This window comes from Centropristis striata, chromosome 3, assembly GCF_030273125.1.
Source record: "Centropristis striata isolate RG_2023a ecotype Rhode Island chromosome 3, C.striata_1.0, whole genome shotgun sequence".
NCBI lineage: Eukaryota > Metazoa > Chordata > Actinopteri > Perciformes > Serranidae > Centropristis > Centropristis striata.
Window position 1 is genome coordinate 44434469 of NC_081519.1, and position 27525 is coordinate 44461993.

The window sequence follows — 27525 nt, forward strand, 5'->3', positions numbered from 1 at the left end:
CAGAAAAGTAAACAATAAGTAAAATGAACCCATTTAATAACACTGGATATACACATGAAGACAACATTTTAACTCTTAACATTTCTAAATATTAACTCATCTCTGGAGTGAAAACTGTTCGTCAATCCAACTGACCTGAATATTAATTTAATCTGATGTGATTGGATGATCCAGTAAAACAGAACGTACCTTCTTGTCGCCGCTGCTCATCCTGTCTTTGACTTCTTTGGCTTTCTGAATGGCTTTCAACACTTCCACCGTGTCCAGTTCCTTCTCCGTCGTCACTTCACCGTCCAGACAAACCTGAAGGAATTAAAAAAAACAAAAAAAACATGAGTCAACACCAAGGTTATAATAGTTTTGGATTTTTCATTAGTTTTAGTTTTAATTTCGTTGTGAATTTTTGTTTTCAAATTCAGTTAGTTTTAGTTAGTTTTTAGAGTGAGCTTTCTAGTTTTAGTTTAGTTTTTATTAGTTTTAGTGTTAGTTTTAGTTTTTTTGTAATGGGCTATGTGTTGGTGCCAGATTCAAAGAGGTCATAATGAATGTTTCCTTTATTTCCTTTGGTTTATCATCTCAGCCCCAATAAGGTTATTAACTCTTACAGTTCTGGGTGTTTTGTATTTTGGTTCTAGTGTAAACATCCCAGTCTCAGTAAACATATTCACCATGTGTTGCATGTTCAAATAGAAACACTGAATTATGAATGAAAAAAGTTGACAAAAACAAAAACTAAGGACATTTTCACTATAATTTTAGTTAGTTTTAGTTAGTTTTGTAACCACAAAATACAGTTTCAGTTAGTTATCGTTTTTTTAAAAACTCTAGTTTTTATTTTTATTTCAGTTAACGAAAATGTTTTTTCAATTCTAGTTTTCGTTATTTCGTTAGTTTTCGTTAACTATAATAACCTTGGTCAACACCAGGCGGCAACCTCCGGTTTCTGAGCAGGGAGGCAAACCAGGAAGTGCCTTAAACTGCATATTACCAAAGACTCCAGCAGGGGGCGCTAATTTTGACTGGAAAAAAAATCTATCCATTCATTTCAATGCAAAATTTGAAAACTTGTCACTTGATTTATGAGCTCAGAAATGTTTTTTAGGACAACACTATGGTCTCAATCACTGGTAAAAATATCTTCTTCAATATAGAAAAAATAGAAGATAAAGAATCGTATGATTTGTGCCGTGGCTACGCGATCATGTCCATTTTTATATATGGAACAATAAGTGGATAAAGTGATTATAGTGACAGGCCGAGGTGAGGCTGGGTTATCTGTGCTGTAGTAATATTAGCAAAACGAGCAACAGTTCAGCAAGAACAAATGTTTGGTGCTTTAGTCGTACTAATAGCAGTGATAGTTGTATTAACCCATTGAAGCCTGGAAAGCGGATACGTCGTTTTGTAGTATTTGTATAAGCTCTCAAATACTTTTTGAATTTCATTTCTATCTGCTACAGAGGCTGAAAAATCTATTATTTAGTAGAAGAGTTGACACTTCTGTTGGATTTACAGAGAAACTTCAGGTTTTAGGGGCTGATTTTAAAATCGCCCAGAGGTTTTACAGGCGTTTTAGGCGTCAATGGGTTAAGGGTGTGGTGGTTTTGGTGGTTTTGGTGGTTTTGGTGGTTTTGGTGGCGTACCTCTGCTGCGCGGTCTCCAAACTGGGCCAGGACTTTGGTTCTGTAGTCGGGGATGATGCACATGGGGTTAGTGGACAGGTTGAGCTTCTCCAGACAGGGCAGAGAGCCGATGTTCCTGATCTCCTCCAGCTGGAAACAAAACAAACAAACAAACAAACACAAGTCACAAACAGCTCAAACCTCCACTGACTCCCTCCTTACATCCTTTTTTGGTTGTAGCATATTTAACTTTCTTTTATTTAATGCAGGTAAATGTATCTGTTGGACTCTTACAATGAAATATAAAAAGACAGATTTCCCTTTGAACACTGTGAACAATGCTTACCTGAGCCAGCAGGTTGTGGCTGAGGTCCAGGTTGACCAGCGAGTAGAGTTTGGTGAGGCCGGTCAGCTGCTCCAGCTGGTTCCCAGCCAGGCTCAGGGTTTTGATGTTCCCCAGACGGGTGTGAGCAGCTTCCAGGAGCTTCAGGCTGTTATAGGACAGATCCACGTGGACCAGGTTGTACAGGTGCTGAAACAGGACACTTCAGTTAACTTACAGACAAACATCTACAGAAAATGTCTTGGAAACTATTTTCAGAATCAATTAAATGTTTTGGTCATGTACCAAGCAGAAATGTCAAACTTTTTTTTTTTTCACCATCTCCACTTTGAGGATTTAGTGTAACTGTATCCCAAATCAGACACCGTTCAGCTGAGATTCTATCAAAATTTCACATTAACTACTATTATAAATGATCGTGTTCTGCTTCCAATTAATTAAATGGTGTGAAACTAAAGTCTAACTTCTTAGCTTTGGAACCGTATAATATTATTTTACCCGTGTACGTTATCCTCGGGTTTATTAGAGTCGGCTAAAGGACGCTAACACCTGTGAATTAGCCGTGAGCTAACTGTATGCAACATCGGACACTTGATCTCCTCGCTGTAAAACAATAAAACAATGGGGGCTGCTGAGTTTTTCAGGGTAAATTGGATGTTTTTGGGTAAGCCAAATAAATATCACCGTTATCAACCATCGTTATCAACTAACCCGGACCGTACTTCTGTCCTTCACAATAAAATACAGGACAGTAAAAATAAAGACTAACCAACCATCCAACCAACCAACCAACCATCCATCCAACCGTCCAACCATCCAACCATCCATCCAACCAACCATCCATCCAACCAACCATCCAACCAACCATCCATCCAACCAACCATCCATCCAACCAACCATCCATCCAACCAACCATCCATCCAACCGTCCAACCAACCAACCATCCATCCAACCATCCATCCATCCATCCATCCAACCAACCATCCATCCAACCAACCATCCATCCATCCATCCATCCAACCAGCCATCCATCCAACCAACCAACCAACCAACCAACCAACCAACCAACCATCCATCCAACCAACCATCCATCCAACCAACCATCCATCCAACCGTCCAACCAACCAACCATCCATCCAACCATCCATCCATCCATCCATCCATCCAACCAACCATCCATCCAACCATCCATCCATCCATCCATCCATCCAACCAACCAACCATCCATCCAACCAACCATCCATCCAACCAACCATCCATCCAACCAACCATCCATCCAACCAACCATCCATCCATCCATCCATCCAACCAACCATCCATCCAACCAACCAACCAACCAACCAACCAACCATCCATCCAACCAACCATCCATCCAACCATCCATCCAACCGTCCAACCAACCAACCATCCATCCAACCATCCATCCATCCATCCATCCATCCATCCAACCAACCATCCATCCAACCATCCATCCATCCATCCATCCAACCAACCATCCATCCAACCAACCATCCATCCAACCAACCATCCATCCAACCGTCCAACCAACCAACCATCCATCCAACCATCCATCCATCCATCCATCCAACCAACCAACCATCCATCCAACCATCCATCCATCCATCCATCCAACCAACCATCCATCCAACCAACCATCCAACCAACCATCCAACCAACCATCCATCCATCCAACCAACCAACCAACCAACCAACCAACCAACCATCCATCCAACCAACAGTTATTAATTAATTAATCATCCATGATGAGCTCCAATGATACTAGAGCTGCAACAATTATTCGATTAATGGAACAATAATCGATTTTTAAATTAATCATCAACTGTTTTGATAATCCAATAATTGGTTTGAGCAGTTTTTTTTCCAAGTCCAAATTCTCTGATTTCAGCTTCTTCAACGTGAATATTTCTGGTTTCTTTGTTCCTTTATCACAATAAACTGAATATCTCTTTGGTTTGTGGACAAAACAAGAGATTTGAGGACGTCATCTTGTGGTTTGGGAACACTCATTGATATTTTTCAACACTGTCCTGACGGAGCTGATATTCTTCATCATGCTGTCACATACCTGGAGGTTTTCCACTGTGGACAGCTGGTTGTGGCTCAGATCCAGAAACTCCACTTTAGGAATCAGTTTCTACAACAGAGAAAAACTCCAGAGTCAGAACACAGAAACTGATATAAGGAACCAACACTTCCCCATTATCTGAGTCTCAAGATATTAAATAAGAAATTGATCATGCTTTGTACACTGTAAATAAAAATCTGTTTAATTTACGGTAAGACACGGGCAGCTGTGGTTGTCAGAACTTCACCTTAAAAATAAGTTTACAAATGAGTTTTCTTCTGTAAATTTAAATGTAAAAACCAGCAAAAACTGTAATTTACATTGAAAAGTCCCTTTATTTTTATGGTAATTGTGTCCTTGTGAGAATATGTTATTTCTCCATTTATTTTACATGAAAATGTTTTATTTTTACAGTAAAACTGTGTGTTTTCAAAAGTTTTGTACTATTTCTTGACTTACAGTAATTAAAAGTGTCTACTACAGTGATATGCATTTTTTAATTTTACACCCTATTTCTCATGCAATTTGACAGTTTTACTGTAATTTCTACAAACTTTTTTTATGTTACAGAAGATAATTTGAGACTGTGGGGGAGTTTTAGCTGACTTGGTTTATAAAATTATCCAAAATATTTCAGTAGGTTTTATTGGGAGGAACTTAACCGAACAAGAATTCACCAAAAAATAAAATGAAATCTAGAGCTGCAACAATTATTCAATTAATGGAACAATAATCGATTATTAAATTAATCATCAACTATTCTGATAATCCAATAATTGGTTTGAGCAGTTTTTTAAAGACAATAAGTCCAAATTCTCTGATTTCAGCTTCTTCAACGTGAATATTTCTGGTTTCTTTGTTCCTTTATGACAATAAACTGAATATCTCTTTGGTTTGTGGACAAAACAAGAGATTTGAGGACAAAATCTTGTGGTTTGGGAACACTCATTGAGATTTTTATACATTTTATTCACCAAACAACTAATCGATGAATGGCTTAAATAATCAACAGATTAATTGATAATGAAAATAATCGTTAGTTGCAGCCCTAAATAAATCACCAAAATCAAATTAATTCAATTGTCTCCATTAGTACTTTCCTACGAAGTTGTTGGGTTGTTGCAGGATTAAAAAATCAACTGGTACGGACTTTTAAACATGGTTATGGTTTGGCGTTCACACTGTGTTGAGGTGTTTGTGTGCGTCTCACCACTGAGCTGTCGATGGAGCTGATGGTGTTGTGGCTCAGGTCCAGCGTGGTCAGGTTCCTCCACACGGGGATGACGGCGGTGACGGGGCAGCCTGACTCCGCCCCCTCGGCCTCCCACTGGGAGAACTCGCTGGCCTCCGGGACCAGGACCGACTGGAGGACGATATAGAAATAACAGAACCATCAGCACACAACAGACCAACACCTGATGAACAGTCAGAGAAGTCTTCACTACGTACCGTCATGGTGTCGGTGGAGTGGTGGATGCTCAGAGTCGCCAGACTCGACCTCAGAGACGACAGACCTCGAATCTGCTGAGAGCTGCACTCGCTGATCTGAACACAGACACACAGGCAGGAGATGTTAGCTACATTCTGGCAGGTTTTTATGTTTGTTTGTTTTTTACATGTTTTTATTAGTAGAAATAAAAATTAAACACTTCTTATTTTTTGGTAATTTTGTGTCTTTTTTAGTATGTTTGTGTCTTTTTTTGATAATTTTGTGTCTCTTTTTTTTTTAGTAATTTTGTGTCTCTTTTTTTTGGTAATTTTGTGTCTTTAGTAATTTTGTGTCTTTTTTTGTAATTTTGTGTCTTTTTTTAGTAATTTTGTGTCTTTTTTTGTATTTTTGTGTCTTTTTTTGGTAATTTTGTGTCTTTTTTTTAGTATTTTTGTGTCATTTTTTGGTAATTTTGTGTCTTTTTTTTGTATTTTTTGGGGGGGTTTTTTGTAATTTTGTGCCTTTTTTGTAATTTTGTGTCTTTTTGGTAATTTTGTGTCTTAGTAATTTTGTGTCTTTTTTGTAATTTTGTGGGTTTTTTTGTAATTTTGTGTCTTTTTTGGTAATTTTGTGTCTTTTTTTTAGTAATTTTGTGTCTTTTTCTAGTAATTTTTTGTCTTTTTTTGTAATTTTGTGTCTTTTTTTAGTAATTTTGTGTCTTTTTTTAGTAATTTTGTGTCTTTTTTAGTAATTTTGTGTCTTTTTTTGTATTTTTGTGTCTTTTTTTGTAATTTTGTGTCTTTTTTAGTAATTTTGTGTCTTTTTTTGTAATTTTGTGTCTTTTTTTGTAATTTTGTGTCTCTTTTTTGTAATTTTGTGTCTCTTTTAGTAATTTTGTGTCTTTTCTGTCATTTTGTGTTTTTTTTTTGTAATTTTGTGTCTTTTTATGTGATTTTGTGTCTGTTTTTTGGTAATTTTGTCTTTTTTTGGTCATTTTGATACTGCCTCCAGCGGCCCCCAGGTAATTTGAGTTTGAGACCCCTGCTATAATGCAACACTTTATCTTTTCCAACTTAAGGAACAGAATCAGGTCCTTCATCCAGGAAGAGGCTTTGGGTGGATGTCATTCTGGCAGGTTTAAAGTGACTGTCTGAAAAGTCCAAATAAAATCTTCCCTCTAGCACTCTTATAGGAATACACTCACAACAACATGACATATTATTAATAAACTGAGCATCAATACTTCAGACTCATCATGGTATTTTATTGCTGCTAATCAGCTGGGCTGGAAATTGTTTTATCATATTAAAATAAATCAATCTCCTCCGTCAGTGTTTTTACTATGCAGTTAGAGCCTGGAGTAACCAGCAGGTGACCTTTAGCACCAACAGTTTATGTTTACAGCTCCACCCTGCTGTTTCCTGGATGTATAAAGGGAGCCGGACACAGGAAGAGCACCAGGCTTTTGCAGGGAATTTCACATAGTTGACTTTTTCCCAGAGACTTAGATTGCGAAAGAGACATGAGTAAATCAGTGGATAATTTATTTTGAGGTACATCACATTCTCAGTATGAACACGTCAATAGTCAATAGTTAAAATCATGATGTCACAGAAGCTGTAAAGGTTACTAAAAGCAAAATTACAGTAAATCTTCTTTTTGGAGGCAGGGCTAAAGGAAACACACCCCTAGTTAATTTGTTCTGAAGATCTGTGTGTGAGCAACTATTCATACTAGCTGTATTGCTCCATTAATGTTTATTTAACCATCTGCTCTGTGGAATGACAAGCAGCTTTCTTCTTCACATCTTTCTGCAACATGTGTGCCACCCGGCACTAACCTGGGACCAAACTCTGGTTTCACCTGGTGTTTAATATCGCTTTATCAAACATTAGGCTTGTGTGTGATATAAATAAATACAATAATTTGTGTCTTTTTTGTCGTAATTTGTGTCTTTTTTGACAAAATGTGTGTCTTTTGTCATAATTTTGTGTCTTTTTTGACATAATTTGTGTCTTTTGTCATCATTTTGTGTCTTTTTTGACATAATTTGTGTATTTTGTCATAATTTTGTGTCTTTTTTTCATAATTTTGTCTTTTTTGTCATAATTTTGTCATTTTTGTCATAATTTGTGTCTTTTTGACATAATTTGTGTCTTTTGTCATAATTTTGTGTCTTTTGTCATAATTTGTGTCTTTTGTCATAATTTTGTGTCTTTTTGTCATAATTTGTGTCTTTTTTTAAATAATTTGTGTCTTTTTTGTCATATTTTGTGTCTTTTGTCATAATTTGTGTATTTTTTAAAATAATTCTGTCTTTTTTGTCATAATTGTCTTTTTTGACATAATTTGTGTCTTTTGTCATAATTTTGTGTCTTTTTTGTCATAATTTGTGTCTTTTTTGACATAATTTGTGTCTTTTGTCATAATTGTCTTTTTTGACATAATTTGTGTCTTTTGTCATAATTTTGTGTCTTGTTTGTTATAATTTTGTCTTTTTTGACAAAATTTGTGTCTTTTTTGACATAATTTGTGTCTTTTGTCATAATTTTGTGTCTTTTTGACATAATTTGTGTCTTTTTTGACATAATTTGTGTCTTTTTTGACATAATTTTGTGTCTTTTGTCATAATTTTGTGTCTTTTTAAAAATAATTTGTGTCTTTTTTGACATAATTTTGTCTTTTTAGTCATAATTTGTGTCTTGTCATATCTTGTGTCTTTTGTCATAATTTTTATTTTAAAAAATTATAAAAATATCGCATTATCAAACATTAGGCTTGTGTGTGATGTGAATGAGGCAGAAATGGCTCCATGTGCAGACAGGAGAGACAGACAGTTACCTCTATCTGCAGCAGAGACTTGAAGACAGACAGGTCGAAGGGCAGACAGCTCTCCTGGATGTTACTGGTTCCTACTGGACCTCTGCTGCCACACATCTGACCAACAGACACACAACCAGACAACATTCACCACCACCGTCCACCAGGACAGGATCATAAAGTGAGTAATGTAGCTGAGTGCAGTGAGGTGAGGAGACCTTGAGGTATCTCAGCCTGCAGGTGAAGTCCAGGATGTGTCCCAGGTCGGTCTTGGCGTCTCCGTTACAGCAGGTTGGTTTAGCCAGACGGAGCTGCTGGGAGACGGAGTAAAGCTGCAGAGGACGCAGAGAAAACACCTCGCCGGCCTGCAGCAGCTGCTCTCCTGCAGCACAATAACAAACACATGGTTCACAAACACCAACTGTGCTCAAAAATGAAACTTGTTAAGATTATTTTGAGGAAACTGGGTCGATGCAGGAGCAGAGTCACATGATTCAGCTGCAACAGATCATTAACTATTAAAACTCTTATTATTCAAAGATCTTCTGGTGGTAATGATCAGTGGGTGTTTAGGGGGAGATAGCAGGTCAATAATAAATGCTTCATAGAATTGATGAACATCATCTGAAAGATGAGAACCTGAAGATTAATCTGAGATTAATCTCAGCACTGTGTGTCAAGTTGTTCTGGTCAAAAATATCTAATTTATTATTATTATTATTATCCTAGGAGGTCACAGCAGCTCATTTTATACACTCCAGACTCAAGAAATGCCCTCAGTGCAATCAACTGGCTCCTCCTGATGACTAACATCATCCCATCCACATAATAACCACAAAGACCTGAAATGAGCACCAAAAAGAAATATTAAATTACCAAAATAGACCTAAAGTTAGCAAAGATAAACGAAAATGACAAAATAAAGACATAAAATGACAAAAAAAGACCTAAAATTACCAAAAGTGACACAAAAAAATCATAAAATGTCCAAAAAAAGACAAAAAATTACCAACAACAGACGTAAAATGACCAAAAAATACATAAAATGGCACAAAAAGGAATTAAAAATGCATTAAATGACAAAAAAAAACACAAAATACCCCCCAAAACACCCCAAATGACCAAAAACAGATGTAAAATGATCAAGAAATATATGACTGACTAACATCATCCCACATGAAGAGAACTGGACTCGTTGAATCCACCAGAGTCTCAGCTTTCCACTGAGACCCAGTTTATGTCATTCAGCCTGTTTAGAGACCTCAGGATGCACAAATATTCACATACAGTCAGAGGAAATAGAACATTTGTGCTACATGAGAAAAACTATGTGGTTTTTGCCTTAAACTGCATGTTGTCAGCATAAAGAGAAGACTTGTGGGACATGACTGCATTGAAAATCACCAAAATAGCCAAACTTTGGAGCGTTTTTTGCAACTTCCCAACAAGGTATCCTAACATAACTAACATAACTTGGGCTCTATACATTCCTTTGATCTTCTAGTTTCATATCATATCATTATATTTAGTATACTCCTAAAATTGAGACCGCTACGGCCTCCAGGGGAAAAAATGCAGCGGAATGATATCAGACACAAAAGACACAAAATTACCAAAAATTGCCAAAAAAGATACACAATTACCCAAAAAAAAGACACAAAATGACCCAAAAAAGACACAAAATGACCAAAAATTGCCAAAAAAGACACACAATTACCAAAAAAAGACACAAAATTACCAAAAAAAGACACAAAATGACCAAAAAAACACAAAATGACCAAAAAAGACACAAAATGATTTAAAAAGACACAAAATTACCAAAAAAAGACACAAAATTACCAAAAATTGCCAAAAAAGACACACAATTACCAAAAAAGACACACAAAATGGCCAAAAAAGACACAAAATGACCAAAAAAAGACACAAAATGACCAAAAAATACACAAAATGACTAAGAAAGACACAAAATGATTTAAAAAGACACAAAATGACACAAAATGACCCAAAATTACTAAAAAAAAGACACAAAAAGAACAAAAAAAAGACACAAAATGACTGGTATTCAGATATTTTGGGGTTCTACGTATTAAAGTGAACCAACTGCTGTTTCACATCATGTCATCGTGCAACCAAAGACTCAGTTTCATTGATTTCTACTCCCTGTGGATTAAAACCAGACATTTGGTTAAAATATGCACATTAACAACAGGTGATGTTAATTAATGTGCATAAATCTGTCCCAGATTAATAAAGAGCAGTAGATTCAGAGTGTCAGGTAGAAATGAGTGAAGTGAAGGATTCAAACCTTTATGGAACAACTCTTCAGCCAGAGCTGCTGTGATGCCGTTGATCTCCTGAAACACACAGAGTTTGTTAAAAAAAAACACGCTAGATGTTCTTCAGAACAACAGTTACATGAAGTTATTTACTATCTGCATTGTTTAATGTTGATATCAGCCAGAGAGATTTGTGCTTTTTCTCTAGAATATAATAAAACTAGATGTCACTTTGCAAAATTAAGCAATTTCATGTAGGAATTATTATTTGACTACACTGTTTAAAAGGTCTAAAAACCAGATCAAACAGTAAATCTAAAGGTCTAAAACCAGATCAAACAGTAAATCTAAAGGTCTAAAACCAGATCAAACAGTAAATCTAAAGGTCTAAAACCAGATCAAACAGTAAATCTAAAGGTCTAAAACCAGATCAAACAGTAAATCTAAAGGTCTAAAACCAGATCAAACAGTAAATCTAAAGGTCTAAAACCAGATCAAACAGTAAATCTAAAGGTCTAAAACCAGATCAAACAGTAAATCTAAAGGTCTAAAACCAGATCAAACAGTAAATCTAAAGGTCTAAAACCAGATCAAACAGTAAATCTAAAGGTCTAAAACCAGATCAAACAGTAAATCTAAAGGTCTAAAACCAGATCAAACAGTAAATCTAAAGGTCTAAAACCAGATCAAACAGTAAATCTAAAGGTCTAAAACCAGATCAAACAGTAAATCTAAAGGTCTAAAACCAGATCAAACAGTAAATCTAAAGGTCTGAAACCAGATCACACAGTAAATCTAAAGGTCTAAAACCAGATCAAACAGTAAATCTAAAGGTCTAAAACCAGATCAAACAGTAAATCTAAAGGTCTAAAACCAGATCAAACAGTAAATCTAAAGGTCTAAAACCAGATCAAACAGTAAATCTAAAGGTCTAAAACCAGATCAAACAGTAAATCTAAAGGTCTAAAACCAGATCAAACAGTAAATCTAAAGGTCTAAAACCAGATCAAACAGTAAATCTAAAGGTCTAAAACCAGATCAAACAGTAAATCTAAAGGTTTAAAACCAGATCAAACAGTAAATCTAAAGGTCTAAAACCAGATCAAACAGTAAATCTAAAGGTCTAAAACCAGATCAAACAGTAAATCTAAAGGTCTAAAACCAGATCAAACAGTAAATCTAAAGGTCTAAAACCAGATCAAACAGTAAATCTAAAGGTCTAAAACCAGATCAAACAGTAAATCTAAAGGTCTAAAACCAGATCAAACAGTAAATCTAAAGGTCTAAAAACCAGATCAAACAGTAAATCTGAGGGAAATGATCTTGCTGCATGGACAGATAATTTACCTTGACAAGATTTATTAAATTCAGATTATTAAATCTAGAAATAAGCATGTTGAACACTTAAAATAAGAAATTAACTCTTAAAACCAGATAAAGTAAAGCTGCCAGCAGTGATGAACTGGCCCGAGCAGAGTGACCTGATGATTATTTGGTTCTTACCAAGATAAAAAAACTTTTTGTGTCTTTTTTTTGGGTGATTTTACGTCTCTTGTGTGTGTATTTTTGTGTGTGTTTTTTTTTGTCTTTTGTTTCTTTTTTTGTGATTTTACGTCTTTTTGGTCCTTTTTTTGGTCTTTTTGTGTCTTTTTTGCAGCTGGAATTCCTGCTGCCTGTCAAACATTTGCAGCTTTACTTTACACACAAAAAGTCACGCATTTAAACGACAATATATTGAGTCCAGAAAAAAACTATCACGTCCATTTTTATATATTGAACAAATAGTGTGTATAGTAATTAGTATTATTAATTAATCAGAGTCCCGAGGACGCTGCTCTGCTGTTCTACTGACATCATCACATGATGACATCATCACATGATGACATCATCACATGATCAGTCAGCTTTAAACTGCTGCCTGCAGCTCATCAGCCTCACTAATCAACATTTACACACAGATTATTGATCTCTCATTACATGTCATCCTTTAACACACCGAGCCCTTTTCTGCCCATCAGCAGGTCTTGACATGACCACCATGTTGACAACCAGAAGACAAAAAACACATTTTGACCTGTTTTAGTGACCAGACCAAGGTTATTATAGTTAACAAAAACTCATTAAATAACCAAAACTAGAATTGAAAAAAAACATTTTCGTTAACTGAAATAGAAATAAAAACAAGAGTTTTTAAAACTAACTAAAATTATAGTGAAAATGTCCTTCGTTTTGGACTGAAGTAGAGTTTTTTGCCTGACTTCGACTTCTTTCTTGTTATTTTGACTTTTTTCTTCTCATTTTGACTGTTTTCTCTTGAGTTCAACTTTTTTCTTGCTATTTTGACTTTTTTTGTGATTTTGACTTTTTTTCTAATTTTCAATTCTTTCTCGTGGCTTCAACTTTTTTGTCATTATTTTGACTTTTTTTCTTGTTATTTTGACTTTTTTTTCTTGTTATTTTGACTTTTTTCTTGTTATTTTGACTTTTTTCTTGTTATTTTGACTATTTTCTTGTTATTTTGACTTTTTTCTTGTTATTTTGACTTTTTTTGTAATTTTGACTTTTTTTTTTCATTTTCAATTCTTTCTCGTGGTTTCAACTTTTTGTCATTATTTTGACTTTTTTTCTTGTTATTTTGATTTTTTTTGTGATTTTCACTTTTTTTTTTTCTTTTTGAATTATTTCTCGTGACTTCGACTTGTTTCTCCTCATGTTGACGAGTGAAGGTGCGTTGTTAAAAAGACGCCATTCCTCCGTCCTGCAACGGAGAGATTCAAAAGATCGTTCACTCCTATTATTATTATTATTATTATCATTATTATTATTCTCTCCTCCAGCTGTCTCATTCTAACAGAGATTCTACCAGACTAGCTGAATTTCCCCTCAGCGATAAAAAAAAAGTCATTTTGATTTGATTTGATTTTTGATTTGATGTGGTAAACTCAGTGTCTTCTTTTAAATCTCTTCTAAAGACTCACTTTTATCTCTTAATGTCCTTTTATTATCGTTGTATGATCACCTTGTTGTGATTGGTGATTTAAAATTTAAAATTTTTAAGTCCATTTCTTCTTGTGGTTTTATTTTGTTGCTGTCAGTTAATTGTATTAGATATGTTTTATTTCTGTTGTCCAGCACCTTGTAACTTTTTTTTGAAAGATGCTATATGAATAAAGCTATTATTATTATTATTATGTGCAGAGCTGTGAGCCTGTAGGCGTCTCAGGTGAACTGACGTAGAGCTGGAAGTGCAGGAAGCAGGCCAGGGAAGAGGGCGTGGCCTGGGGGAACTGCTGCAGCAGCGTCTGCAGGTAGAGCTCCAGCTCCTTCTGCCGCCGCTCCACCAGACTCCTGGAGTTCTTCCCCAACATCTTCTTAGGAGGAAGCAGCCGCCGGTCCACCTTCTTCTCAGCCGCCAGCTGGAGGAAACACAGCAGGAGAGGACAGAAAGTTAGAAATAGAGATTTCCTTCCTCAGCGGAAGCTCCTGGTTTATGTTCTGCTGCAGGTTTTAATCCAGAGTCTCCTGCAGTTTTTTCAGATTTTCATATAGCAGATTGATCGATCAATGCTTAGTCAACATTTATGGGCAAAAAACAGATATAGTGCATCAATAGTGATCAATGAGAGGGAATGTTAAATATCTGATAATTAATCTCTGTTCCAATAATAGACCTGCAGGCAATAATGTGGAGTCAGCTGTGTGGTTCCTTTATTTGTTGTTTTTGAACAGCACAAGTATAATTAGAATATGTATAATAATAATAATAATAATAATAATAATAACCATAATATCACATAGACAAGTGGATATGTTTATATTAGTTTAGAGCTGCAACAATTATTCGATTAATCGAACAATTATCGATTATGAAATTAATCGTCAACTATTCTGATAATCCAATAATTGGTTTGAGCAGTTTTTTAAAGACAATAAGTCCAAATTCTCTGATTTCAGCTTCTTCAATGTGAATATTTCTGGTTTCTTTGTTCCTTTATGACAATAAACTGAATATCTCTTTGGTTTGTGGACAAAACAAGAGATTTGAGGACGTCATCTTGTGGTTTGGAAAAATTCATATTGCTCAAACCAATTACTGGATTATCAAAATAATTGACGATTATTTGAATAAACGATTATTGTTCCATTCATTGAATAATTGTTGCAGCTCTATTGGACAGACTGATCCGGTGTATCATACTAAGCAGATAATTTGGGGTTTTTTACCTTTTCATGGAGGTCGTGGAAGTCACTGTATCGGTGCTTCACGGTCCATCGGTGTTCTCCATCCAACACCTCGATGATATAGACCTGAAACAGCAGCACACTCAGAGTTTACAACCTGAATGAATAAAATGCTGCTTCCTGCAAAGATAGTCCTAATAATCTCTTACAATGTGAGTTTAAATCAGGAACATGAGGTCCTAATAACACAGGGATCACCCGTAAATTACACCAATGTTGTGGTCCTGTATCTACCTAAATGAACCCTCATTCTGTGATTTTAGTCTGAGAATATTCATCTCAACCATTCTGATTTTGATTATTAACAGCTGGTCAGTGACAGCGACAGACTGAGGTTACAGACTTCATACATCCATGAAAGAGGGGTGGAAAATATGAATATATTATATATATATTTATTTATATATAACACATAAGTTATTAAAAAAATATTAACATACGATATGTACAACCTGCACAGATGCAAAGATAAAAAATAATTTACAATGTTAGTTGTTGCTCATTAATAGCTGGTCAGTGACACATACAGTCATGGAATAAATGATTAGACCTCCTTGTTTTCTTCAGTTTCTTGTTCATTTTAATGTCTGGTTCAACTAAAGGTTCATTTGTTTGGACAAATATAATGATAACAACAAAAATATCTGATAAGAGTTTAATTTAAGAGCTGATATCTGGACATTTAACATGGTTTATTGATCATGATTTTGGTTATTATCAACATAACTTGGTGTCTTTTTTGTCATTTTTTCATCTATTTTTTGTCATTTTGTGTCTTTTAAGTAATTTTTACATCTACTTTTGGTAATTTTGTGTCTATTTTTGGTCATTTTTACGTCTATTTTTTTGTCATTTTGTGTCTTAGTATTTTTTGCATCTATTTTTGGTCATTTTGTGTCTATTTTTGGTCATTTTTACATCTATTTTTTGTAATTTTGTATTTTTTTTTTTTTAATTTTTACATCTATTTTCGGTCATTTTGTGTCTTTTTTTAGTATATTTTGCATCTATTGTTGGTCATTTTGTGTCTTTTTAGTCATAATTACATCTATTTTTGTCATTTTTTATCATTTTCACGAGCTTTTTTTGTTGTTATCATTATATTTGTCTAAACTAATGAACCTTTAGTTGAACCAGACATTAAAATGAACAAGAAACTGAAGAAAACAAGGAGGTCTAATACATTATGAAGAAAACCATGTTAAACCGCTTATAAATATATATATATATATATATATATATATATATATATATATATATATATCAGCACCTTTCTTATAGATATCTGAGGTCTGAAACCTTTGGAAACAAACTGACAGCTCAGTTAGCATGGCGGCTAGCAGTTAGCTTGTCAGTTATGTCTTTCTTTTTAGCCCAAACCTCAAGAAGATAACGACAAACAGGATATGGTAGAATAAAATCTAAATAAATGAACAGTTTATGCTTTCACTGATAAGTAATGTATTAACTGGCTGTCACTGCCACAGAGCTGAAGCTAACGGTAGCTACATGCTAACAAGCTAAGAGCTAAAAAGGCTAGACTAACCGGCTAGGCTAACCGGCTAGGCTAACAGGCTAAGCTAAGGGTTGCTAACCGTGTAGTTTTCCACCAGCTCCGAGCCGACAACACACACTTTCCTCTCCGAAACCTCCTCTGGAAACGGGGCGGACTCCATCCCGACACCGAGACGGAGCAGAAGAGAATGTAATCTTGTTATTAAGTGATAAAACTGTCAGTTAAAACGTGTTTTTGGATGATTTTACAGCGTCTCCTTCCTGTCGGCTAGCCGCCTCCGGACGCCATGTTTGTTGTGATGCGGAGCGGAGCAGCTGACTCATTCAAAACCTAAAAACTTTATCAACAGGCGGGTTTGAGTCTGCTGCAGATCTCAGGAAAAACCTGTTTTATGATCCACGTTTATCAACATATGAACATTATGTAAGCAGCCAGACACGACAACTAGACTACCCTTATAATAAAAGGTCAAATAAAAGGAATAGAAAAAGGAAAATGAGTGAAATTCACCCTCATAGTACGATCTCTGTCCGATAATAGGAACATGTCTCATCTTTCACATATCTATCGCCACCATTATGATTTTGTTTTTATTAATAGCAGCTCAGCAGCAGCAGTGACAGCAGTAGAAACAGGTAACAGACTGACACACCTGTATGAGGAGGGGTTGGTGTCACTTACTGACCTCTAAATATATCTGGGACAAAGACTAAATCAATGATCAATGATCTAACTCTTCTAAATCTAAAGTTTTTTGTTGTTTTTCAGAGGTCACTCTGCTCGGGCCAGTTCATCGCTGCTTCAAGCTTTAATTTATCTCTTTTGAACATTTTTTATGTCTTTTTTGGTCATTTTGTGACCAAAAGAAGATGTAAAAAGACAGAAAATGATCTAGTAAATACACAAAAAGACCTAAAATCACCACAAAAAGAAACAAAAAGAACAAAAAAGACGCAAAACCGACACAAAAAGACCAAATTTCTCTAAATGTATCTTGGTAAGAACCAAATAATCATCAGGTCACTCTGCTCGGGCCAGTTCATCACTGCTGGCAGCTTTACTTTATCTGGTTTTAAGAGTTAATTTATTATTTTAAGCGTTCGACATGCAACATATGGGTCAATGAGGTGATCTAACCCAGTGTCAGTTGGTGTAACCAGTTATTTTCCCCAAAAAAATCTAATTATATACAGGGAAATAGATGTGAACTAAAATGAGGAAAAAATACAATCCATGTTTACATTGCAACACTATGGTATGTAACGAATTTGACATAACTTGTCAAAAATTGAGAAAAAAATGGTTGTATTTAGAACATGTTCTGCTCAATATTGATGAAATGTGTAAATGTATAAATACTCCAAACATTTTTTTAGAATGAAGTAATTATATGTATGTCCACTTAAATACAATGTAGGTGGATGAAGCCACCCCTTTTTTGTCACCCATAAATATATGTGTGTGTGTGTGTGTGTGTTTGTGTCTCTGTGTGTGTGTGTGTGTGTGTGTGTGTGTGTGTGTGTGTGTGTGTGTGTGTGCAAGGTATCATTTATTCATAAAAGAGGCATCCTTAATTCCAAACACGAGGACGGTGACAATGGCTTCCTGTATCTAAATGGACTAAACAGTCAGAACATAATTGACTGTGTGTGTCATTAGAGCAGGAGTGTCAAACTCAAATACACAGTGGGCCAAAATGTAAAACTTGGACAAAGTCGCGGGCCAACATTGATATTTATTGAAAAAATTGACCTAAACAAGTTCAGACGAAATGGAACAAGCAAAGCTTGATATAACTTAATATTGCAAACATGCAAAATCGAATATCAAATAAAACAAACAAACACATCAACGGCATTCATTTCTTAAATAAAATTCAAATAAAAAATCGCATGTCCCTTTATTTTATATGCGGCCTTCTTTAAATTTAAATTTAACAGTAATCTTTTTCCACAGGCTAAAAATAAATGTGAGAATAAAATAACAATAATAAACCAAATGACTAATAATAATATCCTTCAATGAATGTGCAGCCATTCAAGCCTTGGACTAGCAAGAAAAAGTGCATAAAGACACTTTAATTGTTGCTCAGTTTGCTCCACACTGATCTACTGTGTTCAAGCCAGAACACCAGCAGAGCATTCTGGGATTTGTAGTATTATATTTTGGTATTTCCTCGCGGGCCAAATATAATTATACTGCGGGCCAAATTTGGCCCACGGGCCAGAGTTTGACACCTCTGCATTAGCTCATTGCTGCCTGATGACATCATCAGCATGCGTTTGTTCTGCAGATAATTCAGGAACAAGAATCAAACACATCAAAGTCCATTTCCCATTTTAAACTCACAGTCTCTCCCTGGACTGTCTAGAGTGACACACACTGTAAAAAAAATTATTGCAGAAATTACAGTAAAACTAAATGGGGCGTAAAATAAAAAATTGTATATTGTACTGCACTGTGTCAAAAAATTACCATTTACAATAAAACAAGTGCAATATAAGACAATATTAAAACATAATGAGCCTTATTCAGAAAAACAAGCACATGTCTCTATCACCACAGTCTGGATTGAAGCTTTAAATTAATTGATTAATATCAGACTTTATAGTTCTAGGTCTCTTCTAGTCTGTCCAACACATTTGCTGGGTCAAAGTAAACAAAGACTTCCTCTGCTGTGATATGAATCTCAGCCACTGGGAGTCACTGCTGCAGCAGCTACTGTACGTTATGTCATCGTCAGATCCTGCTTTGTTGTGTTGTATTGACCTACATTCAGCTCAACTGAACAGAATTGTAGCAACAGGCGTAGTTCTGCTTCTAGCAGCGGCAGGAAGCTGCTTTTAAAGATCTCCTGAGGAGGAAATCCTGTCATTTAACTGTCACTGAAGACAGAGTTCATGTTTTATTGCTCATTTATATTAAACCCTCTAAAGTTCTGGCTGTAAACTCCATGAGGCCAGTTTCAGTTTGATGATGATATACCAAGTAAAACTGGAGACAAGCTCAAATAGATTTAGTATCAAATGATAGAACTGGATGGAACCCTCTTATATGGTAGATTTGACTCCTTTGGTCACATTTGACACATTTAAAATTCTTTATTGAGCATGATAGTGTTTTGAAAGAAAAAAAAGATTCAAAATCACATTTTATGTTGGACTAAAGGACTAAAAAAAGACACAAAATGACCAAAAAAAGACACAAAATGACTAAAAAAGGACACAAAATGACAAAAAAAAGACACAAAATGACTAAAAAAGATACAAAATTACCAAAAAAAGACACAAAATGACTAAAAAAGGACACAAAAAGAAACAAAATGACTAAAAATGGACACAAAATGACAAAAAAAGACACAAAATGACCCAGAAAAGACACAAAATGGCTAAAAAAGAAACAAAATTAGCAAAAAAAAGACACAAAATGACAAAAAAAGGACACAAAAAGAAACAAAATGACTAAAAATGGACACAAAATGACTAAAAAAAGACACAAAATGACTAAAAAAGAAACAAAATTAGCAAAAAAAAGACACAAAATGACTAAAAAAGGACACAAAAAGAAACAAAATGACTAAAAAAGGACACAAAATGACCAAAAAAGACACAACAAAAGACACAAAATGACCAAAATTGCTACGCTAAACACACAAGACAGAAATAAATCCGAGCCCCAGCTCTTTGTGGCTGGTTGCTAGTAGCTGTATTGTCCATTGTTTACCATCTCGTCCCCGTGTACATCGTGTTCAGACGAGGTTGATGCCATCAGCTTTGCAGGAATTTGCTCGTAGACCAAAGTGTCATATGACATGTGACCTGGTGATGGCGCTGTAGGCAAAGTTAAGGGACCATACAGATATTCCAGTTGATGGTGAGGGGGACACCAGCGCCTGGACCTGATCTCATCACATCCACACAGCAGCTGTTGACATTTTATTCATTATTATTATTATTATTACTTTACACTGAAATCACAAAGGAGCAGCTGATGGAACACCATCAATCACTGATCACATCTGATGTTCATGCAAACAGGATCTGTTTACATTTTTGACTCGGTAGCAGAGCGACTGTCTGTCTGACTGACTGACTGTTTGACTGACTGACTGACTGACTGACTGTCAACCCTGCAGCCACGTTGGTACAATGGCTGTAAATCTGAGGGTTTTCTTTTATGAAGGGAACCTTTTTTGTGGCTGATTTAAAAAAATAAAAATAAAAAAAGACACAAAATGACCAAAATAAAGACACAAAATGACTAAAAAAGACACAAAAATACTAAAAAAAATACACAAAATGACCAAAAAAGACACAAAATTACAAAAAAAATACACAAAATAACTAAAAAAGACACAATATAACTAAAAAAAGACACAACAAAAGACACAACATGACTAAAAAATACACAACAAAAGACACAAAATAACTAAAAAATACACAACAAAAGACACAAAATGACCAAAAAAGACACAAAATAACAAAAAAAAAGACACAAAATGACCCAAATTGTTCCTCTAAACACAAAGAGCCAAATCAAACAGAGTCCCACTAGAATAAAACCAGAGTTGATGACAGGATCACACACAATCACAAGATCACATTTATGTTGGTTTTTCTTTGTTTCTTTTTGGTTCTAAATGTTGATCCAGTAAGTCAGAATAAAAAATCTATTATAATTATTATCAGGTCATATAGGTGAAAAATCTCCCAACATGGTATTTAAACATGTTTTAGTGGTGAATACAGGCAGGATGGAAGGAGTCAGACATGGAGGAAACAGAACTAAACTACAGAGAGTTAATTAGAAACTAGTTCACCACTGTGACTGTAACAGTGTTGTCAGTGTGTGTGTGTGTTGGGTTCTGTTGGGTTCTGTTGGGTTCTGTGGGGTTCTGTTGGGTTCCTGCCTGTGTTTGAGCCACTACCAGAGCAGTGTTGGGGGTATTACAGTAACTACCAGTGTCCTGTTGTTGCTCCAGTGTTTGTGTTGTGGAGGCTGACGGCAGCTCCAGCAGCAGCTGTGGATCAGGTTTCAGCTGCTAAAACTGAAGCGGACTGAACCATTGTGCTGCAGGGGGGGGGGGGGGCGCTGGACGCTGGGCACAGCCTCAGGACGCTACAGCACGCCTCTACAGGCCAACACATGGTTATTATACCACAGGGACGGGCTTAGAAGGGTGTTTTATAGGAATATATCATGTGATAATGCTGTTGATCGGTAGTGGAGGACCCTGCTAACCCCGCCCCCTCCTGGTGCTGGAGCCCTGGATGGATCCTCCCAGCTCTTTATCAGCTCTGAGAGGAGGCAGAGCTTCAGTCAGAGCTGATCACAGCTGAGAACACCACACTCACTGCCCTGAAACACAGAAAAACAGCTTTAAAATCAGACAGAAGACGCTTTAAAAAGCCCCTTCAGCAGCTCAGTCCAGCTGACTAGTCAGAGCTGAGAGACGCTGCAGAGAAACGGTGAAGAAGAGGAGAGAGATCAGTGAGGAAGAGGAGGGCGTGACAGGGAGAACAGCCGAGCAGGCAAGCTGCTGCTGCAAGGAGACGAAGAGCAGGCGATGCATCAGCCAAAGCCAGAGGTCAAGAAGAAAAGCTTACGGATAGTGAAGAGGTAGACGAGAGGAGGAAGAGGAGGAGGAAGAGAGGAACAAACAGCTTCTCTTTGTGGTGAAGCAGCGATGTGAAGCAGCAGCAACACACAAACTAATGCTGTCAGAGATGATGTGCAGGAGGAGCTGCAGCCAGCAGGAGCAGCAGGAGCAGCAGGAGCAGGAGAGGAGAGAGGGAGGAGAGGGAGGAGAAGGAGGAGAGGGTCTGCAGAGGGAGGCTGCCAGCCGCAGGAAGCACGGCTGGTCCAAGAGCTGCAGGGGGCGGCGGGCAGGGGGGGGAGGGTGGCCCCGGGGGCGGAACAGCCACCACCACCACCATCCTCAGGCCCCCAGGCCGGGGGTCTCCCTCCGCCCCGTCAACGTGAAAGGCAACAGGGCGAGGGGCATGCGGGCCCCCAAGAACACCAACCAGTTCCTGATGCACGAGAAGTACCAGCTGCTGCACCTGCGCTCCGACTCGGTGGGCAGCGACAGCGGCAGCAGCTCCGACAGCGACCTGGAGCTCACCGACATGGACTCGTACCTCGGAGTCCTGGAGAACGCCAGAGGGGCCCTGCTGGACAGCCCCAGCCCCCCCCACCACCACCACCACCACCACCACCACCACGGGGGCTCCACGCCACCAGGACCACCAGGACCAGTACTGCTGCTGCACCAGGACGCCCTGCAGCTGCAGGAGGACGGTCTGCGTCTGCAGGACAGTCTGCGTCTGCAGGAGGACAGCATGCAGTACTTCCCGTCGGAGGACGACCTGATCCAGAGCCAGAACTTCATGCAGAGGGACTTTGTGGAGTTCTGTGGCATCCTGACGCCCTGAGGGGAAACTTTCAGGAGCCATTTTGTTCCTCAGCAGCAGCAGAGAGACTCAGATCCTCCAGCTGAACCAGCGGGGTCAGGTCTGTTTGTTCTGCTTCATGTGCTCAGACGTTCTAACAGAAATCTGCATCTTTATCGAGTCATTTAGCCTTAAATGTTCACTCTGCAGCCTGCAGGGTGAGATGATTCTACATGTTTATTACTGCTGACATCAACTTTTTAAGAAGACTTTATACATCAAGTGTCATGTTGTTCATCCTGGTCCAGTCTGTGTGGAATCATCTCACCCTGCTGCTGTGTTGGAGGTTAAAGAGAAGGTACAGAGTAACTGTGGTGACTCAGACGGTGTTCTACATGTCTGCTTGTGTCCGACGTGTCTGTAAAGTGCTGCCTTTCATTCTCTTGTTGTTGTTGCACACAAAGGGAGGTGGGTTGGGTGGTGGGAGTGAGCCCCGGCCAGCCAATCAGCATCGAGCTGGCTGGATCAGGCTGCGGGTGATTGGCTGATGCAGACTGTCGTTATATAAACAAATAAAAAAGCCTTTTACTGTGCAGGAAAAAAAGCAAAAAAATCAAATAAATATCTCATTGATGTAAAAACGAGCTGATTGATTGTCTTTGTGGAAACACGTGTGACTGAGTTTTTTTAATGAAATGTTAAAATTATAAGGGTCAGTGTGTCACCGACACACACACACACACACACACACACACACACACACTCTCTCTCTCTCTCTCTCTGTTACAAACATTTTTAATTACCGTAAATCAAGAAATAGAACCAAACTTTTGGAAAAACTGTAGCAGACACAGAGTTTTAGTGTAAAAATATAAATTTTTCATGTAAAATTATTGGAGACATACCACACAAGGATGCAATAACGCTAAAATTATAGGGACTTTTCAGTCAAAATTACAGTTTTTGCTGCTATTTACACACTGTATTTTTTACAACCACGGCTGCTGGTATTTTACTGTTAATTATACAGATGTTTTTTTACAGTGCACACTCTGTAACAAATTACTAGAGCAGAAGAAAAGAAAGACAAGCTTATTAAAGAATTATAACATTGAAGATACATAATAAAGTGCAGAAATAAGCATTCAGCCAAAATGATATTAGCACTGTTGATTTCACGTTTAAGATTCCCATTTTATTCCATATTTTACTGTATAAATAAAAAGTTTTTCCATCAAAAGAAACGCTGTTCTGCTACATAATTGACAAGAAAATACTTTATAAATGCTGCATAAATTAAAGATTTATCATTAAATATTACAGTATATTTCTGTTAGAGATATGGTGTTTAGTACATTTAACAGTGAGAAAAAGTATTTTTACAAAAAATAAATGCAAAAATTACAGTGATGCTTGCATATAGGCCTATATATATATATATATATATATATATATATATTGCAGTATATTTTTTGTCTGATATAAACATTTACAGTGTTTCATTGTTACTGAAACTGAATTAACTCATTTATCATTTTACGTCTTTTACTGTCATAGTTTAACAGTTTTTCACCCTGAAACCTGCAGACATGTTTAACAGTGTGGTGACTATAATGAAGAGACATTGTTCGAGGTCTACTGAGAGTTTTGAGGCAGCAGGAGCAGAGAAACAGTGTGCTCCTGCAGGAGCAGCAGCTGAGGTGGATTACATAAAGCAGAGTGGGCGGGTCACACCCACTGAGGAATAAGCCTCTTTGTGTTGGTGTGTCATAAACTAATAATGGTAACGGGTCAAAGAGTGAGCAGCAGACACAACCTGGATGTTCCTCACTCTCTCTGTTTGTTCTTCAGAGGCAGAAAGCAACATGTGGTCAAGTTTCCAGGCTGGAAAGAGACGAGACGAGAGATAATCTGAGAGGGTTAGAGCTCCGTCCAGACAGGATATAGAGGAAAAATATGTCTTCTCTTTCTTTTTTTTCCTTTTTTTACAAAAACACACACAAAAAACACATGAAAACACACAAAAATTACAAAGAACACAGATAAAAACACAGAAATTACAAAAAAAACCTCACAAAAAAACGGTAAACATACAACACACACAAAACACATATAAAAACACAAAAAAACACACAAAAAATTACAAAAAACACACAGAAAAACACACCAAAAACATTTTTTTACAAAAACACACACATAAAACACATAAAAACACACAAAAAAATACAAAAAACACACAGAAAAACACACCAAAAACACTTTTTTTACAAAAACACACACATAAAACACACAAAAATGACAAAGAACACAGATGAAAACACAGAAATTACAAAAAAAACCCCACAAAAAAACGGTAAACATAAAAGATTGCATTAAAATGCTGAATGCACACTGCAAAATTAGAAAAATCTCTGCAAATAAAAAGGAAAATCATGTTACTACATCATAATATTTTTGCAATTGCATGAAACACTTGTAGTTTAGGCCTATGTGAGAGGAAAAATCAGTCTTTACAAACTAAAAATGTTCTTGTTCTGTCAGCTTTCTTATTTTGAACTATAAGGAAATATATTATGTATTAAATATTATATATATATGAATATATTATAATAATTCAAATCAATATAATTAATTAATGAACGGTTTAATACATTTAAATATGTGTTTTTTAGGTCGCTGAACCACATCAAATCACATGAATGTCATTAGTCAGAGAATAAGAGGGTCGTTATGTTAAATTCTCTGCTTAGCTAGGCTAATTAGCAGGAATAGTTTAGCTTCTTTTTAAATATTTTTGACTGGGTTTAGTTACTGTTGCATTCAGTAATGTAGTATAATAAACCACTAAGATGTTACTACGTTATAATAATTTGCAATTGCATGAAACACTTCTCTTGTTCCTTTTGAACTAGTACCTATAAGAAAAACATCTATATTATAATAATTCAAATTAATTAACCCTTTGGAGTTTGGGGCTATTTTGTCGGTTTTGCACTCCTTTTCATTCTGCCTGTATATAAACCATGACATGACTTATATGACCTGATTATTTTTTCATTTTGACTTACTGGATCAACATTTTGAACACAAAAAAACACACAAAAAATACAAAAAACACACATAAAACACACAAAAAAACACAACAACATTTCCAATATCACGTCATATCCATGTCCTGCATCAAAATATTCTCTAACAGCAACACTACCACTATCAGCGCTCATATTTAGAAACAGGTAAGCCAAAAACAACAACAACAGGTAATCCATGTCCTTCCAGTTCAAAGGAGGACGGACCACCAGTCCAACCAGCAATGATTCATCTCACCGTAGATACCATTTACTGTTTGGTTAATGTTGTTGTGTTTCTTAATTTGTTGTTGTGTTTTCTAAATTGGTTGTTGTGTTTTTTGATTTGTTGTTGTGTTTTTTGATTTGTTGTTGTGTTTTCTGATTTGTTGTTGTGTTTTTTGATTTGTTGTTGTGTTTTCTAAATTGGTTGTTGTGTTTTTTGATTTGTTGTTGTGTTTTTTGATTTGTTGTTGTGTTTTTTGATTTGTTGTTGTGTTTTCTGATTTGTTGTTGTGATTTGAACTCCGGGGCCACCGTAACGACCCCTGGAGAAAAGTTTCCTTATTCACACAAATATTTAACTTTCTCCAAACACAAAACATGGAGTCAGACTGGTAAAGGTTACTGCTGTGTGTGTGTGTGTGTGTGTGTGTGTGCGTGTGTGTGTGTGTGTGTGTGTGTGTGTGTGTGTGGGTGTGTCATTGATTTCTCTAACCGTCGTTCATTCTGTAACTCTGTCTGTACTTGTTGTTGGACGGCTGCCCCTTCAACAGCAACACACACTGCTCAGTGTGTGTGTGTGTGTGTGTGTGTGTGTGTGCTGTTGTAAACATCTTTGTGAGGACATTTTCAAAGCAAGGAAAGTGAGTGTTTTGAGGGAAGTGAATCTTTTCTGTCGCTGTCAAAAAACTGTTCTGGAGTTTAGACTTTGGTTTGGAAACGTCAGCCCGGTCCTCATAAGTATAGATAGACATGTACACATGTTTGAGTGTGCAGAGATTAGCATTAGCGTAGTTAGCTGAAGAAGTGTTTGTAGAGGACTGATCTGCTCTCTGTAATCTGACACACCCCTTACTGCCATGGTGTGTGTGTGTGTGTGTGTGTGTGTGTGTGTGTGTGTGTGTGTGTGTGTGGTGTGTGTGTGTGTGTGTGTGTGTGTGTCAGCTGACCAATCAGAGGCGATATTGCACAACAGCTCAGTCAGACTTTAATGCAGAAGCTGCTGCTGAACAAATAAAATGAAAAGAGGAAACAGGAGCCTCCCCAGAGCAGGGGGCTCAAACTGGCGGCCCGCGGGCCAATTGTGGCCCTCGTGATGATATTTTGTGGCCCCCACCTTGATATGAAAGTTTAATGTGAGTTTTATATGAATGGCACTTTACTGTGTTGTGTGTGGAAGGTCCCTTTAATTACTGTTTTGGTAATTTTGTGTCTTTTTTGGTAATTTTGTGTCTTTTGTAAATAATTTTGTGTCTTTTTTGGTCATTTTGTTTCTTCTTTAAGTAATTTAGTTTTTTTTCCTGCCACTTTGTGTCTTTTTTTGGTAATTCTGTGTTTTTTTAGGTCATTTTGTGTCTTTTTTTTTTGTAATTTTGTGCCTTTTTTTGGTCATTTTGTGTCTATTTTTGGTCATTTTGTGTCTTATTTTAGTAATTTTGTGTCTTTTTTTTGTCATTTTGTGTCTTTTTTTTGTCATTTTGTGTCTTTTTATGTAACTTTGTGTCTTTT

General features: G+C 36.6%; 3 protein-coding genes across 6 annotated transcripts in view; 2 read left to right on the forward strand and 1 right to left on the reverse strand.

The window, feature by feature from the left end:
* nisch (nischarin) overlaps positions 1 to 16637 on the reverse strand; it is a 39288-nt gene extending 22651 nt beyond the window's left edge. For 3 of the 4 annotated variants that reach the window (XM_059328387.1, XM_059328388.1, XM_059328386.1), the window contains exons 1-12: positions 16414 to 16637; positions 14801 to 14884; positions 13810 to 13992; positions 10606 to 10654; positions 8519 to 8682; positions 8322 to 8417; positions 5501 to 5596; positions 5262 to 5414; positions 4052 to 4120; positions 1969 to 2154; positions 1644 to 1772; positions 190 to 303 (exon numbers count right to left, since the gene is read on the reverse strand). In XM_059328387.1, the coding sequence (XP_059184370.1) occupies positions 190 to 303; positions 1644 to 1772; positions 1969 to 2154; positions 4052 to 4120; positions 5262 to 5414; positions 5501 to 5596; positions 8322 to 8417; positions 8519 to 8682; positions 10606 to 10654; positions 13810 to 13992; positions 14801 to 14884; positions 16414 to 16494 (1404 nt within the window). In that variant the 5' untranslated portion in view covers positions 16495 to 16637. The remainder of the gene's footprint in view (positions 1 to 189; positions 304 to 1643; positions 1773 to 1968; positions 2155 to 4051; positions 4121 to 5261; positions 5415 to 5500; positions 5597 to 8321; positions 8418 to 8518; positions 8683 to 10605; positions 10655 to 13809; positions 13993 to 14800; positions 14885 to 16413) is intronic. The other variant, XM_059328385.1, reaches the window with a different exon arrangement.
* The window catches only part of ccdc71 (coiled-coil domain containing 71), a 181283-nt gene that overhangs the window by 153592 nt on the left and 166 nt on the right, over positions 1 to 27525 (forward strand). The gene's annotated exons all lie outside the window — the stretch shown is intronic.
* Positions 21655 to 23451, forward strand: wu:fb55g09 (voltage-dependent P/Q-type calcium channel subunit alpha-1A). Its single transcript, XM_059328405.1, has one exon. The coding sequence runs from the start codon at positions 22049 to 22051 to the stop codon at positions 22766 to 22768; it is 720 nt and encodes a 239-aa protein (XP_059184388.1). The 5' UTR covers positions 21655 to 22048; the 3' UTR covers positions 22769 to 23451.